This window comes from Tamandua tetradactyla, chromosome 23 (assembly GCF_023851605.1).
Source record: "Tamandua tetradactyla isolate mTamTet1 chromosome 23, mTamTet1.pri, whole genome shotgun sequence".
Taxonomy (NCBI): Eukaryota; Metazoa; Chordata; class Mammalia; order Pilosa; family Myrmecophagidae; genus Tamandua; species Tamandua tetradactyla.
The window spans coordinates 34,689,450-34,705,441 of NC_135349.1; the positions used below are offsets into that span (position 1 = coordinate 34,689,450).

At 42.0% G+C, this 15,992-nt stretch overlaps 1 protein-coding gene across 1 annotated transcript in view; it reads right to left on the reverse strand.

Annotated features, from left to right (window-relative positions):
- Window positions 1–14,707, reverse strand: part of OTOA (otoancorin) — a 67,699-nt gene extending 52,992 nt beyond the window's left edge. The window contains 10 exon segments of the mRNA XM_077141562.1: window positions 762–862; window positions 1,292–1,395; window positions 3,982–4,217; window positions 7,203–7,334; window positions 10,114–10,201; window positions 11,580–11,607; window positions 11,725–11,755; window positions 11,849–11,877; window positions 12,255–12,359; window positions 14,652–14,707. Coding sequence (XP_076997677.1) covers window positions 762–862; window positions 1,292–1,395; window positions 3,982–4,217; window positions 7,203–7,334; window positions 10,114–10,201; window positions 11,580–11,607; window positions 11,725–11,755; window positions 11,849–11,877; window positions 12,255–12,345 — 840 coding nt within the window. The 5' untranslated portion in view covers window positions 12,346–12,359; window positions 14,652–14,707.
- Between the last annotated feature and the right edge of the window lie 1,285 nt (window positions 14,708–15,992).

Sequence of the window (15,992 nt, forward strand, 5' to 3'; positions counted from 1 at the left end):
ACCAGTTCTGTCTATAACCAGACACTGTTGAGTCAACTGGTCCTCAAAAACATTCAGTCACTTGATACAAACTCTTCATCCACTGGCCAGGTGAAAGTCAAGGCATACATAATAAAAAATTGGAGGCAAGCCCCACAAGACTCTTTGTGAATGCCTTGCTATTAGCAGCATTCTTTGGAGGCTGCATTTCAGAATCATTATGCCCTAGGGATTTTAGGGTCATTGGGTCACCATCAGGAGAAGGAGAGAAACAGAATGACCAAAGAGCTAAGTAACTTTAGAACATGTGCATTTCTCCACTGTAAACTCTAGAGTTAAAATCTAATTGTTTCCCGTGCTAAACTATTAGCAGAAGTAACTATAAATAGAATAGCTATTAATTCATGTTGCTTTTGCTTTGGGTTCATGCTTTCAAGGACCCGAAACTCTATAGTTATTGTCCTTGGCCTCTCGTGAGTACAAAAATACCCTTAAATGATTTTTGATTCATAGCCAACATTCCCTTTATATCATGTTTGTTCACATCAGAGCTCCCTTAGTTGTCCAGACTTCTTTTTCCATTCTCAGTACTTCTACACTAGAACACAATCTTGTGATTGACCACCTGAGGTCAAGAATTTTCTATAGAGGTTCAAAATATATTGGACTCAGGTGGGTGTACAATTTCCAGGGCACCTTGACTGCCTGGCTGAACATTAGAAGTTTGGACTAAATACACCTGACCCTGTTAGTAATGGGAATATATATACTTTTCAACTTACTTCTGTAGGACTAATTTTCATAATTTCTTCAAATGAGAGGTGAACCATATATCTGCCCAAAATCCATAAGTTTTCGGCACTGACCCATGAAACAGAGTCATCTACGATAAATAAATAAATATTAATATATTAATTAATATAAAAGCCTTCACACTAAAGCATCTTGATGTCAGGACCTCCTGCCTACATTCATGAATGCTGCCTCTAGGCAATCACAGATGCTACCACCTGAGGTTTTGCTCTCAGTAGTGTGGTCTCTGGGCCAGCAGCAGTAGCAGCATCTGGGGGCTTATAAGAAATGCAGATTTTTTTATACTTGGTACTACACAATATAGTTTTTAGTTCAATTAGTTACTAAATAATCATCTAGAAACTTGAAATATGTGTTAACCCATAAACCACCTCAAATCCTTTTTGGAAGAAGGCAAAGTAAAAATCGTAAGAGACAAAGACATGAAACCCTTGTTCTCAGAGTTGAAGCACAAAGGATGTCACCCAAAGAGGGATCCCAGCCCAAAGCACAGGCTCACCGGTGGTATTGGAGGACAGCTGCAAAATCCCTGTCATCCAGGAGTACAGGGCTCTCTGGGAATGAGCCGAGGTTTGGTCGTAGACATCTTTGAAGACTGTGGATCTAAATGACACCAGCACGGTACCGATTAGGGAACCAAGAGGTGGAGGCCACCTTTTAAAGGGAATCAAAACACCTGCACGCCTTCCAAATGTCCCCACTCCATTGCTCTCTGTAGGTCTTTTCCCACTGTTCTCTCTTCCCCTTCACAGCTAGACACCTTCCAAAGAGTGACCCGTATATCTTCTTCCAAGTCCCCACTCCTAGTCACTTTTTAAGCCACCGTCATCTGGTTTCTCCACCACTCAGCTCCTTATGGCCCAAGCCATCAAGGACCTACTTGTTGTCACATCCAGGGGTCTCATTCGGTCCAAATATGACCTGACTTTTCCACAGCATTTGGTGCTGATGACCCCTTGGGTTCAAGCTTCAAAACTCAGCTGGGTCTCCTGGTCCTAGAAGCCTTCCCTCACCCCAACTCTGCCCACCACTGAAAATCAATTCAATGAATGACCAATCCTCCCAACCCTGTCGAAACTTAAAGTGCATCCCTCCCGCCACCGCCACCACCAGCCGTTTCACATGTGAATAGGTCATCTTTCTCTTAAACCCAGTTTCATCTCTTCTGTCTCATTTTTCGAGGTGTGTAAGAGCAAGAGTAGGTGAAAGGGCAGGGGCAGGGAACAGATAGGTTTCTTCCAAAAAAAGTTAAAATGGCAAACATCATTGAAGGGAGTGTTCCCATCTGCAAAACGCCTGCCTCCATCATTCTATTATTTCCTAGTAGTCTGACCAAAGGCAAGTTATTTCATCTTTCCATGCCTCAATTTCCTCATCTGAAAAATGAGGCTGGGATTAACAGCATCATCCTCACAAGGAGAAGAGGGAGGTAGGGTATAGTAGGAAGAGGACAGAGTTGGGATTCAGGAGATTGGCATTAAGTTAGATTAAGTTGAGTCCCATAGAATCACCTCAGAGATGCCCACCCCTCTCCTGGCCTCAGTTTCCCTGTCTGTGAAAAGAAGTTGGATTAGATGATGTTCATTAGGATGGCTTCTTTGGAAATGAGGGCATATTCAGAACCCCCACTCAAGAACTGGGAATCTGGAGTCAGGCCATGTTGCATCTGTCTTATTCTATTGTCTTCCCATCTGCCAGGCTTGAAACCTTTCCTCTGGTTCTTATTCAGACCCCGTAGAAATGTGGGTTTTGTGGAGGACATCCATGGGATTTCTTGTCCCCAATATCCATCCTCCTTTTTCTCTTTACAGAATCTCAGTTTTTCTTGGAGAAAGCATGCTTCTCTCATTCTTGGTCCATGTAAGCCATTCACTTTATTAATTCCCTAGTAATAGCGATTGGCTCAAGGATGGACAGATGATTCTGGCCTAACCAAAGAGAATCTTGTCTAAGACTTTGTTTGGAACTGTTAGAAAGAGATGCTGTTTGTCTTCCCTGAACTTGGCCTGGAAGTGCCAGTGCTACTGCATTGAGAGGGACCACCTGAGTATGAGGCCAACCCAGAGGAGGGTGGAAGTGAGAAATAAAGAGCTAGAGGAATTCCGGATGAGCCCCTGGGTCCAGCCATGCCTGAAGTCAGACCTACACCTCAACTATTCTATTACATGATCCAATAATAGTCTTTAAGGCTCAAGCCAGTATGATTGGGTTTTTGATCACTTACAATCAGATGGGTTCTGGCCCACAGACTGCCTCTTCCAATTATGTTCTCTCCTAAGTAAATAAGGGTGGGGGAGGTTAAAATTAAGAGGAGATTATATAATGACTGCGAGCAAAGGTGTTTTATGAAATAGATAGCTTGGCCAGAAAACAGACACCTTGGAGACAAGGTGAGGTCAGTATATTGTCTGAGCAATAGCAATAATTGTCTGGAGTGTTTGTCCAGCAGTGGGTTGGCTGCACAAAAAAAAAAAATGATAATGGAATCTCCCAACTCACTATCATCCATATCAAAATGTTCCTTCTTCTAAATCATATTTAAATTGCTTTCAGGACTCTAAAGAGTTATAATTAGTAGAAGAAGGGAACTGAGGACAGACAGACCAAAGGAACAGAATGGAGAGTTCAGAAATAAACCCACACACCTATGGCCAATTGATTTTGACAACTGTCAAACTTTCTGCTTTCCAGAAAATCTCAACTTAGTGCCAGTGGGTTTTTAACATGTCATCTTTTTTAACCATGAGAACAGACCATAGGCTCACAGCCATAGGAAGCAGCATATCTAGCTAGGATCGAGTAACAGTGTTTTGCTTTCATTGCATTTATTTTTATGGTTACTTTTACTTAAGACAGAGGATACTGGTTCCCTGTTGACAGTAATGACATCAATTTTACTTTTAAAATAAGTGTTTTTTAAGTAAAAGAACGCGTTGGTATAAAGGCAAACACTAAGTAGATAATAAACAGGTAGTGTGATAGACATGGCAAAAATTGAGAGGATGGTACTCGAATAGTTTGGGAGACAGCATTTTAATCAAACCGCCCAGACTTTAAGCTTCTGATCCACACCTAACATCTCAGCCTGACCCACCTACCTTCTCCCATCTGCCGTACATCACCTCCTTGCACTCTCACGGCAGCCTCTGAGGGACAGTGTGAACTAGAGGATTGAGAGGAACCACTCACAGGTTTTTAAAGGCATCCTCACGCAGGTCCCGGGGGAGCCTCTGAGTGACGTCCGGCTGGAGAAAACGGCCCGCTGACCCTCTCAGCATCCTACCCAGGATCTCCACACACTCCAGGGGGTTCAGCACCCGGAAACACCTCTCAAGCGTGATGAGAAACAGGCTGCGGTTCACTCCAGGGCTCTGCAAAGCTCGTTCCCGAATCTCTCCCAAGTCGATGATGATGTCCCCCAGTTCCTAAAGAAGAAGAGAAACTAAGATTGTACTGAGAGCTGCCTATGGATTGGAAAGCCCTTGGAGGGACCACACTCAGCAGCAGTGGAAAGATTCAGGATCACTGTTCAACACTATATGGCTATGTCGAAACTTACAGAATGAAATCAAGGCCTTCGCCTGCTCCACCCACACTAGGGGGTCCCTCACTCTCCAGGCACACCGTGACTCTTGCACCTAGTGCTGTTGTTCTGGTTGGAATGTCCTTCCCACCTCCTTCTACGACAGAAATCCAGCTCATTTTTTAAGAGCAAGCTCAACTGTCACTTCCTTGGTGAGTCCTCTGTGATCCCCTCCTACCTCACAAACTCCCTCTATAGAAGTAAACCTATTCAGGAAGTAAGAATCTAGAATACAGTTTACCAGTAACCAGGTCTGGGAGAGGAATGAGGCGTTTACATTGGTGTGGAGTTTCCATTTAGGGTGATAGAAAATTTTGGCAATGGATGATGGAGGTGGAGGCACAAGTCTGTGTATATAATTAACATCACTGAATTGTATATTGGAAAAGAGAAAAAAGGGAAATTTTAGATTGCATGCAAGTTGCCACAGACACATAAATCCCATAGAACTGTACAACACAGCGTAAACTGGGCTAAAGTTAATACCACAATTACGATATTAGTGTTTCATAAATCGTAACAAAGCTACCACACTACTGCAAAATGTTAATAGGGAAAACTGCGTGTGAGACAGGTGTATACGAGAACTTTGTACTTCCTGAATGATATTTTTGTCAACCTACAACTGTTCTAATAAAAAAAAAAATTTTCGATCCTAAGGTCAGACATTCTTAGGTGCAAACTTCGTATGTGTGTGTACTTGGGCAAATTCCTTATTCTTTTGAAACCTCAATTGCCTCTGCAAAACGGAGATAAAATTAGTGCCCAATCCTTAGATTTGTCTAAGAACTCAATGAGATAAGGAACATAAAATGCCTGGTACTTAGCAATCACCCACTAAATGTTATATGCTGTGATTGTCTGAATAACTCAGGTGATGACAATAAAACTTAGAGAGGATAAAAAACCTATCCTATCACACACAACTGGTTGTTCATGGAACCAGGGTTTGAAACAAGTCAGATTGCACCTAAACCCTCACATTCAACCACTGTTGAGGGTTTCCCAACTTTAGTCATTTACTGTAGATGGCTAAACAGTGTAGTGGCTAAAAATGCAACTTAGAGGTTCCTAAGCAGAGGTCTGCGGATAGAATTTAGGGCTTCCGTCAACATTGGAAAAAAACAGCACCTTTATTTTCACTAACATGGAACTGACCTTGAGCATTTTTCTCAATGATGGACACAGGAAAAAAGCCAAGCAGTCATTGCAGGACCTTTGATTTTGTCATAAATAGATATTATAGATACTTTTGTAAAATATATAAGTTGTTGCAGATGCCTTGACATCTTGTTTGCCCTCAAAAATTCCTTAAAATCACAGAAGTTACTAAAACTGCTGCTAAATCTCATGTAACATGTTAAAGTATAAGTTATTACATAAAATTACTATTCCTAAGTTTGTTTCATTTATTTTATTTTATTTTATTTTACATGGGCAGGCACCGGGAATCAAACCCAGGTCCTCTGGCATGGCAGGCAAGTATTCTTGCCTGCTGAGCCACCATGGCCCACCCTGTCTCATTTATTTTGACGAATGTTTTTCAACCTTTCAATATAAGTAGCTTCCTTTGTAATCTTATGTATTTTATTTTATAGATTTCAAAATATTATTCTGAGAAGGGTCTCTGGGCTCTACCAGATGTTAGAGAGGCTCGTGAGAGCAGTAAGAGGCCCAGGTCCCAATCCCAGCTTTACCGTTTCCAATCTGTGTAACCTGAGGATATTCAGTCAATCTCTCCAAGCCCAGCTTCCTCATCTGAATAACGAAATGGTAAGACTATTATCCTTCTTTCAAAGGGCCTGATGAAGAGTCAATGAGCCAACAGAACAGTGGTCAGCAAACGATGGTCCACAGACCGAATTTGGCCTACCACCTGTTTTTGTAAACAAAGTTTTACTGGAACACAGTCATGCTTATTTGATTACCTATCATTTATGGCTGCTTTTGTGCTACAATAGCAGATTTGAGTAGTTGAGACAGAGACTGTATGGCCCACAAAGTCTAAAATATTTACTACCTGGCCCTTTATAGAAAAAGTTGGCTGACCCCTCCCTTGGAATTATACTGGATATTTAACGAAGTAAAACATCACTAAACATCAATCAATACCATTTCCATAGACCATCATCTCCATCTTGACTGTATCTTTGTACCACCCTTACTAATATTTACTTCATCTTTTCCTTTCAACTGACTCTTTTTTCAGCTTGAATTTATTTCAAAAGGAAACAGATTCCTACCATGGGTTTGACATGTTCATTATAATTTAATAATAGATATTCTAATAAATGCATAATTATTGAAATGGTTAAATGGTTCAATGCTTTTGGAAATACACCTCCACACTAAACTGTCTTCCACGAAGAAAACAGCAAACTTTACCCTTCTGCAACCCAAGGACATTCTGGGTTTCAAAACCTTGCTTTGTGCAGTTCTCACACCATTATCCTCATTTTGTGGAAATTATGTCTCTCCTCCAGACTAGAAACTCCTTGAGTGCAGGGGCAGTCTTTCATCTCTGAACCCAGCTCCCACTGATGCACAGCAATCCTTCCTGGATGTCTACTGAACAAAACTGTTGGGAGAATGCTCAGCTCCCCTTCTCGCACTTCTTAGTACCCATACGAATATGAATTGTAAAGTTCTTCATCTGAGCTTGGGGGAAAGTGAGAGTCTAGGCCCCAAAAGGTTGGTAGGAGGGAGAAAGGGGTCAGGAAAAGATTAAAAAGGGCCAAGGCTTGAGGCAGGCTCAATTTGATTTGACTCAAAAAAAATGTCAACTGGCCCTGATTTCCCTGTCCCCAGGATGCCAGGAACACCTCACCAAGAGGTCCTTCTTGTCTCCTAAGAGGCATTTCATGGCAGTGTGGAATTGCTGAGCATCTGTTTCCCTCAGGTCTTCCAGTAGCTTCTGGGGCTCATACAAGCGCTGCTCCAGGTGATTTTCCATGGCTGCCTGGATATGGGGAGTTGGGGAAAGTCAGTCAGGACATGACAGGAGCATTGGGTCAGCACCACGGCCAGCAGCCCGTCATTCCACCTATTCTATGGCAGAGCCTACAAACCGGCACCCTTCACACACGTTTGATTTGGGTAACTCCAACATTTTTCATTAGCTACCAACATAGTGTGGTGGTGTGGGAAAGAGGTGGGCTCTGGGACCAGATAACCTGTGTGCAAATCCCCACTGCCACTTACTAGCTGTGTGGACTTGGGTGAGTTACTTAACAAGGTGGTTAGATAAAATACAGGATACTCAGTTAAATTTTAGTTTCTGATAAATAACTCATAATCCTTTAGCATGTGTATGTCAAAATGCAATGTTTACAATTAAATAAATTATATTCTTAAAAAGGTTATAATACCAAAAACATCATTTTCATAATGATTTTTACTAAATTTTACGATGATCTGTGCTCTTGAGGTTATTTTACATCTGGCATTTTTATCTGCTATATCTGAAGGTACTTGGTTTTTCTCATCTGATTAAGAGAGACAAAAAATAGGACTTACCATGTAGAGTTGTTAGGAGGAATGAATGTGTAACGTGTTTTTGATAAGCCTGGCACCTAGTAAGTGATCAACAGGTATTAGCCACTGTACTCAATCATCAATTACTTGAATAATGACTAACTTAATGTGTCTTTCACTAGAAAGGTCACATGTGGGTATAACTATAACTGTCTTGTTCTCCACTGATTCCCCAGAGCCTAGAACTGCGCCTGGCTCAAAATGGATGTTGAATGATGAAATATAAGAGAGTTCATGAATCAACTAACCAGATTAAAATATGCATGTTCATCCTAAACCTTACTGCTAACAAGAAAAGGGGCCAGCTCTGTTTCTTCTTAGGTTGATGAGCAGGCCAGATAATGCAGATGCCGGAGCACCAATCTCTAACTAGCAGTGTCCTCATAAATGGAGAACAACCAGCTCTCTGGGTGTAGTTCTGACGTACATGTTTGTTGATATTTTCACTGACATTAAAGAGGGAGAAGAAACTGAAATAACACAGACACATGTGTTGACGTGTTTGTCCATGATGTGAGTGCTGAGCTGCATAACAGTTTTTGAACACTGAAAGAAAATTTCCTCAATTTTTTATGCTATTCACAATGCAATGGCTACCAATGCAATGCACTTTTAAGCCTAATCTGCATCAAGAACAGTTTCTCGGTCACTGTCTTAAGCGTAGACAATCAGCAAAACAATAACTCAAGCCCTGATATGTTGTATTTGCCAATTTACCTGGTGTGAATACTCTCCCCATGATTGATTTCTAGTGACCAACATGACATCAGCGAAAGCAGAGTCCCTAGATAGTATCTCCACCATATGGATACAATAGATGCAAATTAACCTCAAGGGCATAGACCATTGTAAAATGTTGTAAAAATAATTGGGAGTCGATGTGTTTTAAGTATCTATTACTTTTGTTTTTAATATAATTTATTTGATTGTAAATTTTAATAATTTCACTTTTAATAATGGTTAACAACCAGCTTTAAAATTCCTGAAAATTTAATAGTCAGCTCCCACGAGAGCTGTTCTGGGCTGAATCCAACATGCCACTGCCCCTGATGACAGCTCCTTAAGAGTCTTCCTGATGCTGGAAGGTTGGGCACCACCCCATCACCACTTGTTAGCAAATGACAGCGCCTTTGGGTATCAACAGCAGAGATGCAAACTGGTAGCTAAATCTAACACTCTAGACAGACATGGTTTTGTCAGTCTACACGATGTTATTCCTCAATAGAGTTACAAAATGTTTTGCATTTGTTGCCAGTGTTTAAAAATAAAGGGATTTCACACGCAAATAAAATCAGGTTTTTCCTTTCTCACCCTGAACTGAAGATCTAGCCACTCTGAGTCCTCACTCTTGCAATACCATGAGCCAGAGGTGAGTGGTAGCTTGTCCTCGAGATGCCCACATGCTAATTCACCACAGTCCGCACCATGCCCTACTGTCCCTGAGGGTGAATATTCGTTGTCACCTCTCCACAAGTTTGTACTTACAGTAGGGTATAAAAGGGTATAGGGTATAAAAGAAAAATATCTCCGATTGAGAGGCTAATAATTGTATCCAAATACCCATGATCTTGTTGTTCTTTTTAGCCATAAAATTCCTCAAGTTTTAGCTTCTCAGAATGTTCCCAGCCTCCCCTGCAGTTATATGAGGCTATGGAATGTTGGCCAATGGAGTATGACCAGGAGGAAGTACACAACTCACAGGTCACTCCTTAAAGAAGCTGCTTGCCCTTCACCTCCTCTTTCCCCTCTTTCCTTGGGTTGGACAATGGCTGTGTGGCAGGTAGCCCATTCCAACCATGTGGCAAGGACACTCCCCAGGGGATGGCAGAGCAACAAGATAAAGGGAACCTGGGTTCCTGGATGGCTTTTTAAATAGAGCTGCCTACTTTCCCTGAAACTCCACCAGCTCTGGACTATTACATGAGAAAGAAAGAAGCTCCAAAATTGTTTGAGCTGCTGTAATTTGGGGTCTCTTTGTTACAGCTGCTCAGTCTATACCTTCAGGTACCAGGTCTCCATCAAAGGTAGGAGAATGAAAGACAAGCAAAAGATGGACTATGTTTCAAGAAAAATGAGAAAACACATTTCTTTGTGGAAATCAAGAATATCTCTACACCCAGCCCACTTCTCCAACGGACCTGGCCCCTGAGTTTGCAATCTCTGAGCACCGAGAGAGCAACTACCAATGAGTTTCAGGCACAAACCTGCAGACTGGGGGTGGTGAAGGTGACATTCTGTGAGTTCAGGTAGGCCAGGACTCTAGACGACAGGTCTGCCGTCCACAGGTGGGAGCTTCAGTCAAAGACAGATGGGAGAAGATCACAATGACAGGCTCTCTTTCAAGCAACGCTGCAGTGCCCAGGGGATGGGAGTTCGGGAGGATGGTGGGAACGGGCTGGGGATGCCAGGAACTTTGTGCTTGGAAGTAGATGTGTGAACCTGACCCTGTGGAAGGTGAGGGGGCTCCAATTCCAGGTCTCTCCCTGGATCCCTTTCCCTCAAAAATGATGATCAGTTTTTGAGCTGTCTGCAACATTCTAATCCCCAGAACAATTCACTCAGATCCGAACAGACTGACCTGGCAAGATGCCCTTACTACACTGCTTAAAAAGCAGATACCACGTACACCACAAGAGGGTGAGATGTGCATAGTTAAGAGTGTGGGCTCATCAGGTGGGCCATGGTGGCTCAGCAGGCAGAGTTATTGCCTGCCATGCCAGAGACTCGGGTTCGATTCCCGAGAAAAAGAGTGTGGACTCGAAACCCAAATTTAAAGCCTGGTTCTATCATTTAGTAGACTTTAGGCAATTCACTTAATTTTCCAGTGCCTCAGTTTCCCTTTCTATGAAATATATTCAATCACTGCAAGGATTCAATTTGTTCACGGGTAACGTACTTAGAACAGTGCCTGACACATAGAAAATGCTCACTAATTGCCTTTTGTAATCCCATTTTTGTTATTTTATTTATTTATTTATTTATTTATTTATTTATTTATTTATATTTTAAGCCTCAAAGGATGTATCCCAAACTATCAGTTGGACTTATCCTAGGAAAAGGACTGCTAGCGGGGATTTTTCACTTTAACATAAGTGGATGTCCCTCACATGGGGCCCTGTGACCTCCAATTTTTTCCATTGTAGAACTCAGTAGAATTAGTTATGAATACTGACCTTTCCATGGGGTCATCTAGCTCGCTGCCCAAGTCCCAGTGCCTAACACTGGCCTATACGCCTTACACAGCACGGTAGTGAAGGGAATAGTCACCAGAGTCAGGCTGCTAGGTTCGCATTCCAGCTTCACCACTTCCTCGCTGTGTGACCTTGGGTAAATGATTCACCCTCCCTGGGCCTCACTTCCATTATTCTACACAATGTTTAACATAAGGTGCTATCTTGTGGGTACTTTGTGGGGTACTCGTTGAGGATTAGAAAAGTTTTATGTGAATAAAGAACTTAAAATATATGCACATAGCAAGCACTCGATAAATGTTAGCTTTTATGCTAGAGCCGGAGTAATATATGTTTGTAGAACAAATGAGTCTCCTTTAAAATGCTTGTGCATTGCTTGACATTTTAGTAATGTCATAATTTTACAATTATGAGACTTCCATTAAGCATTTTTATTAAAAATCTACCCTTCCTATCCCTTCCCCTCTAGGGTGGTTTACCTTTGAAACTGTATGAGGTCCAGTAATGCTACAATGGGAATAAAATGAAAAGACAACTTAAAAAGGAATCACTCCAAGGAGATCACAGTTGTGTTCTGTTTGAAACTGTCAGAAGAAGCAAGTAGGGACGGAGTGGGTGCATTACCTTTCAGATAGCTTCCATCTACTATTTCTTCCTAAAAGACAGGGAGATAATGTCAAGTATAACATCCAAACATTAGTATATTCCAGTAAAGGAGATTTTGAATGAAAGAAAATAGACTACTCACTGCCATTTTTTGCAACAATGGATGCAAATCTGTAAAAAAAAAAAAAAAAAAAAGCCTTTAAATATATACCTAGAATTGAATTCTGTGACCTTCCAAAAATACAAATATGGTTTAGGAGAAGAGCCCCAAAAAAGGAACTCACTCACTGACAAAGGAAATTTTTAGTGAATTGAACCATTTCTGTCCCCATTTGTGCTCACTCTGAGAAAAAAAAAACCCAGAAAACCCTTTTAAAATGATCCTGAAAATCCATCTCTCTCTCTCTCTCTCTCACACACACACACACACACACACACAGCCCAAAATAATTTAAGGCATCATGTACCTAAATTGATCTATACCAAACCCACTATATTACCTAAGACACGTGGAAATCATGGGCGGTGATTCCTCCCTTGGGACTTACCCTGCCTGGGATTTGGAACTCTGTGACTCAGCACTGCGTGGCTCAGAAAAAGGAGCAGGAGAAAGGAGTATGTCCTAGGTTCCTGAGACATCCTCCTGTGTTTAACTGAAGCAGAGAAGTGATTCAGGTTTGGATTTTTTAAAAGGATTTAAGAGCATTCAGAAGACAAAAGGGAGGGACAAATAGACCCAGAATATCTTGAGGTTCTTAAAAATAATTTTTAAATTACACCTATTTTACTCCATCTAAACCCCTTTTCCAGTCTAAGACATCATCATCTCTCTGCTGGGTGACTACTATAGGCTATTTGCACTCTTACCCCTCTTTCCCCACAATCTAGAAAAAAGGAGCAACTGAAAGCATGGGCTCTGTTATACGTAACAAGCGACTTGTATCCAGAATATAAAAAGAACTCTTAGAATTCAATAAGAAGGCAAATAAACCAATGGCTAGATGCGATGACCAGGAAAGTGAGCTTAAGGAGTAACTAGGTGAGTTTTCAGGATTGAGACCTATTTTAAAACTGTGGGTGGGTGGACCAGATGCAACTAGTAAGATCAAAACTGTGGGAAACCCTCAAGAACAAGCAACTGGTTTCTTCAACAAATATAGTGGTAGAAAGAGAAAGTCTACAGACTTAAAAAAAAAAACTTAAGAAATATGTCAACAACAAACAAACTTCTAAAAACAAAAATTATGAGCCAATTAAGAGCCCGATTGGATAATTGAAAATTTTAAGGATTATTGTTAATATTTTAAAATTTGATAATGGAATTGTACTTCTATTTTTAAGGAGTGTTCATCTTTTAGAGCAAGGGTTGGCAAACTACTACTTGTGGGCCAAATCCAAACCACTGCCTGTTATGGTGGGGCTCATGAGCTAAAACTGATTTTTCCATTTTTTAATGGTTGAAAAAATTCAAAAGAATATTTCACAACACGTGAAAATTTCATATACAAAATTTACATTTTTACGCCCATAAATAAAGTTTCATGAGACCACATCCTTGCCTATCCATTTATATATCGTCTGTGGAGTCATTAATGCTACAATAGCAGAGTTGCAAGAAAGAATATATGGTCTCCAAAGCTGAAAATATTTACTATCTGGTCCTTTACAGAAAAAGTTTGCCAACCCCTGTTTTAGAGCTACATGCTTACACATTTCCGCAGGAAATGATGTGATGTTTGGGATTTGCTTCAAAATAATACAGGGGTGGGAGAAGGTGGGTATAGGGATACAGATGCGCTAACAACTGCTGGAACTGGGCAACGGGTACATTGGGGTTCATTATACTCGTATCAATTTTGCATGTGTTTGAAAATTTTCCATAATAAAGTTTTTAAAAAGAAAAAACAAAATAAAAGAGATCGCATGTTTTTAATAAGGGGTGGGTGGGTGGGTAGATGAAGAGGCATTGGGGAAAGTGACCAAGACGAGCGGCCAGTGGGACGGTGGCATCCTGGAAAGCCAGGGGACGGTGGCATCCTCGTGGTTAAGTGGAAGAACGGAGGAAGGAACCAGTGATGTCATCAAAAGCTGCTGGTGGGTCAAGTGAGGTGATGACTGGGAACTGGCTTTGCTTCACCTGATTCCCAGGCAGCCTGTACCCCCTTTGCCTGAAACCACCCTCTTTGATATTAACAGGCTTTGAAGGGAACCTTATAAGGCACAACCATGGTTTCTTGAAATTATTTCACAGGTGTCCCAGCATTCTACAATATAGATTCCACCAGTATTGTCTCACTTGTTATTCAAATGGAGTACTTCTTCCCCCACGGGGACTTCTACAACCAGCTCTGGAAACAGTTATGGTCATTCTACTGCCCAAGGAAAAACAAACGATGAAACTTTTGAAACTTCCAGACACCATAAGCCATGCATTCTAACAGGTTTGTGGCCAACCCAGATACCAAAGCACTTTCTAGATGCCTCTTGCCCCACCGGCCCCGCCCCCAGGCGGGCTTGTTAGACCACAAATAATAACTGTTCCCGGGCTTTGAGGTTTGGGGGGAACTTTGGACCCTTGTTTCTCCCCTCCCTTTGGTCAGCTGCCCCGAGGCATTGACCTCATTCACAATTCTCCAGTTTCCCAGACAATAAGTCCTCTTGTGCTGATTGCTCCGGTCTCCCTATTAACTTTATGGAGAGGAGGTTTACAATTACTGAAATAAATGCTCTGCTCTCTGTTGAGCATAATGTCTTCGTTCCAATGAAACCCCAGCCCATCACCAATGAGGGATTTGGCTTTAATTAAAAGCCCTTTGGGTTACTCTCTTTTAGGAGACTAGCCAAAGAATTAAAAGGACTGGACAGGGCAGTGGCAATTCAGTGGGGTCGATGGTTTTCTTCATGGGCCCCCCCACCACCACCTCCTTCCCTATCAAAAGACTCACCCCTGCAGACTGGCAGAAATAAAGCAGGCAAGGACTCCTTTGGTGGGACCTAAAATGGAAATAACAACAATAACCACAAAATGTCTGCATTTTAACTAGGCAGGCCTCCCCCCCCCCCCCCCCAAAGCAGGCTGACTTGCTAGTGAGGAAAGCTGCTCTCCACAGCCCAGGGGGTGTCCACCCTGGCTGCCCATTACAAGTACTGGGGAGGCCTTTGAAACCCCCCAGGGATGCCCAGTTAATTGGTCTGGGGTAGGATCTAGGCTCTGGTATTTTTTAAGTCTGCCCCATTCTGGTAACTCTAACGTATCGCCAAGGGTGAGAAACAGTGGTAAAAAGACCTGAAACGAACACGGTTTCCATGAAACTGAGAGTTTGGATTGAGTAGGGTGATCCACCGTCCCGGCTGCCTGGGACTGAGGGTTCTCCCAGGACACAAAACGTTCTGTCTTAAAACCAAGAAAATCCCAAGCAAACCAGGACAATTTGGTCATCCTAGAGTGACAGACATTTCATCTTCTATGAAAGTTGCAAAGCTACCGGGAGGTTTCCCATCCCAGACACATGATCCATTCATAGTTACATATAGGTGGACCGCTTGCAAAACAGCTCTGTGTAATGTCTGTTATCAGGGATACATACATATAGACATACACATGCCAACTTGGTGATTTTCCACCAAAAAAAGAGAAGATACCATTATCATTACTACTAATGCAAAATGGGCTTGCAGAACACTAGGCTGATTGAATTGAATCTGGATATTATTTCAAACGCTTGGTGTCAGAACGGTGCTTCTGAGAAAGATGGCAGAAGTCAAGGGAACAGGTACTGTCTGGACTGTAGAGGTATAGAGGGCTGAGCCTGCTCCAGCTCTGCCCCTACCTGTGAGGCCCTGGGCATGCTCAGTCTCCTGTCTTCCAGCCTCAGGTTTTCCATCAGCAAAATGGAAAGCTGTGGCTTCAGTGAACAAAGGAAGAAAGGAAGGAGAGACAGAATGGGAAAGGAAGAAACACATCTCACAGAACAACTTCCTTGTGTCCTGCATTATGCCAGGACCTCCCTTTCATTTACTCTTCCCATCAGCCTTGAAATGTACTTGACTTAGTTTCACAGACGAGTTAAGAGGACACACAGAGGTCACAGAGCAAGCAAATGGCAGGAGGTTCCAATGCAGGCTGCCTGACTCCCCAGTAATCATAATCATAGCCACCATTTAATAAGAACTAAGTAATGCCACTTTGTATGTGTTGCCTCACTAAATTCCTTACCAAGTCTTTGAAGCTGGTATAACCATTATCCCCATTTCACAGATGAAGAAACAGGTTCTAGAAGGTCCAG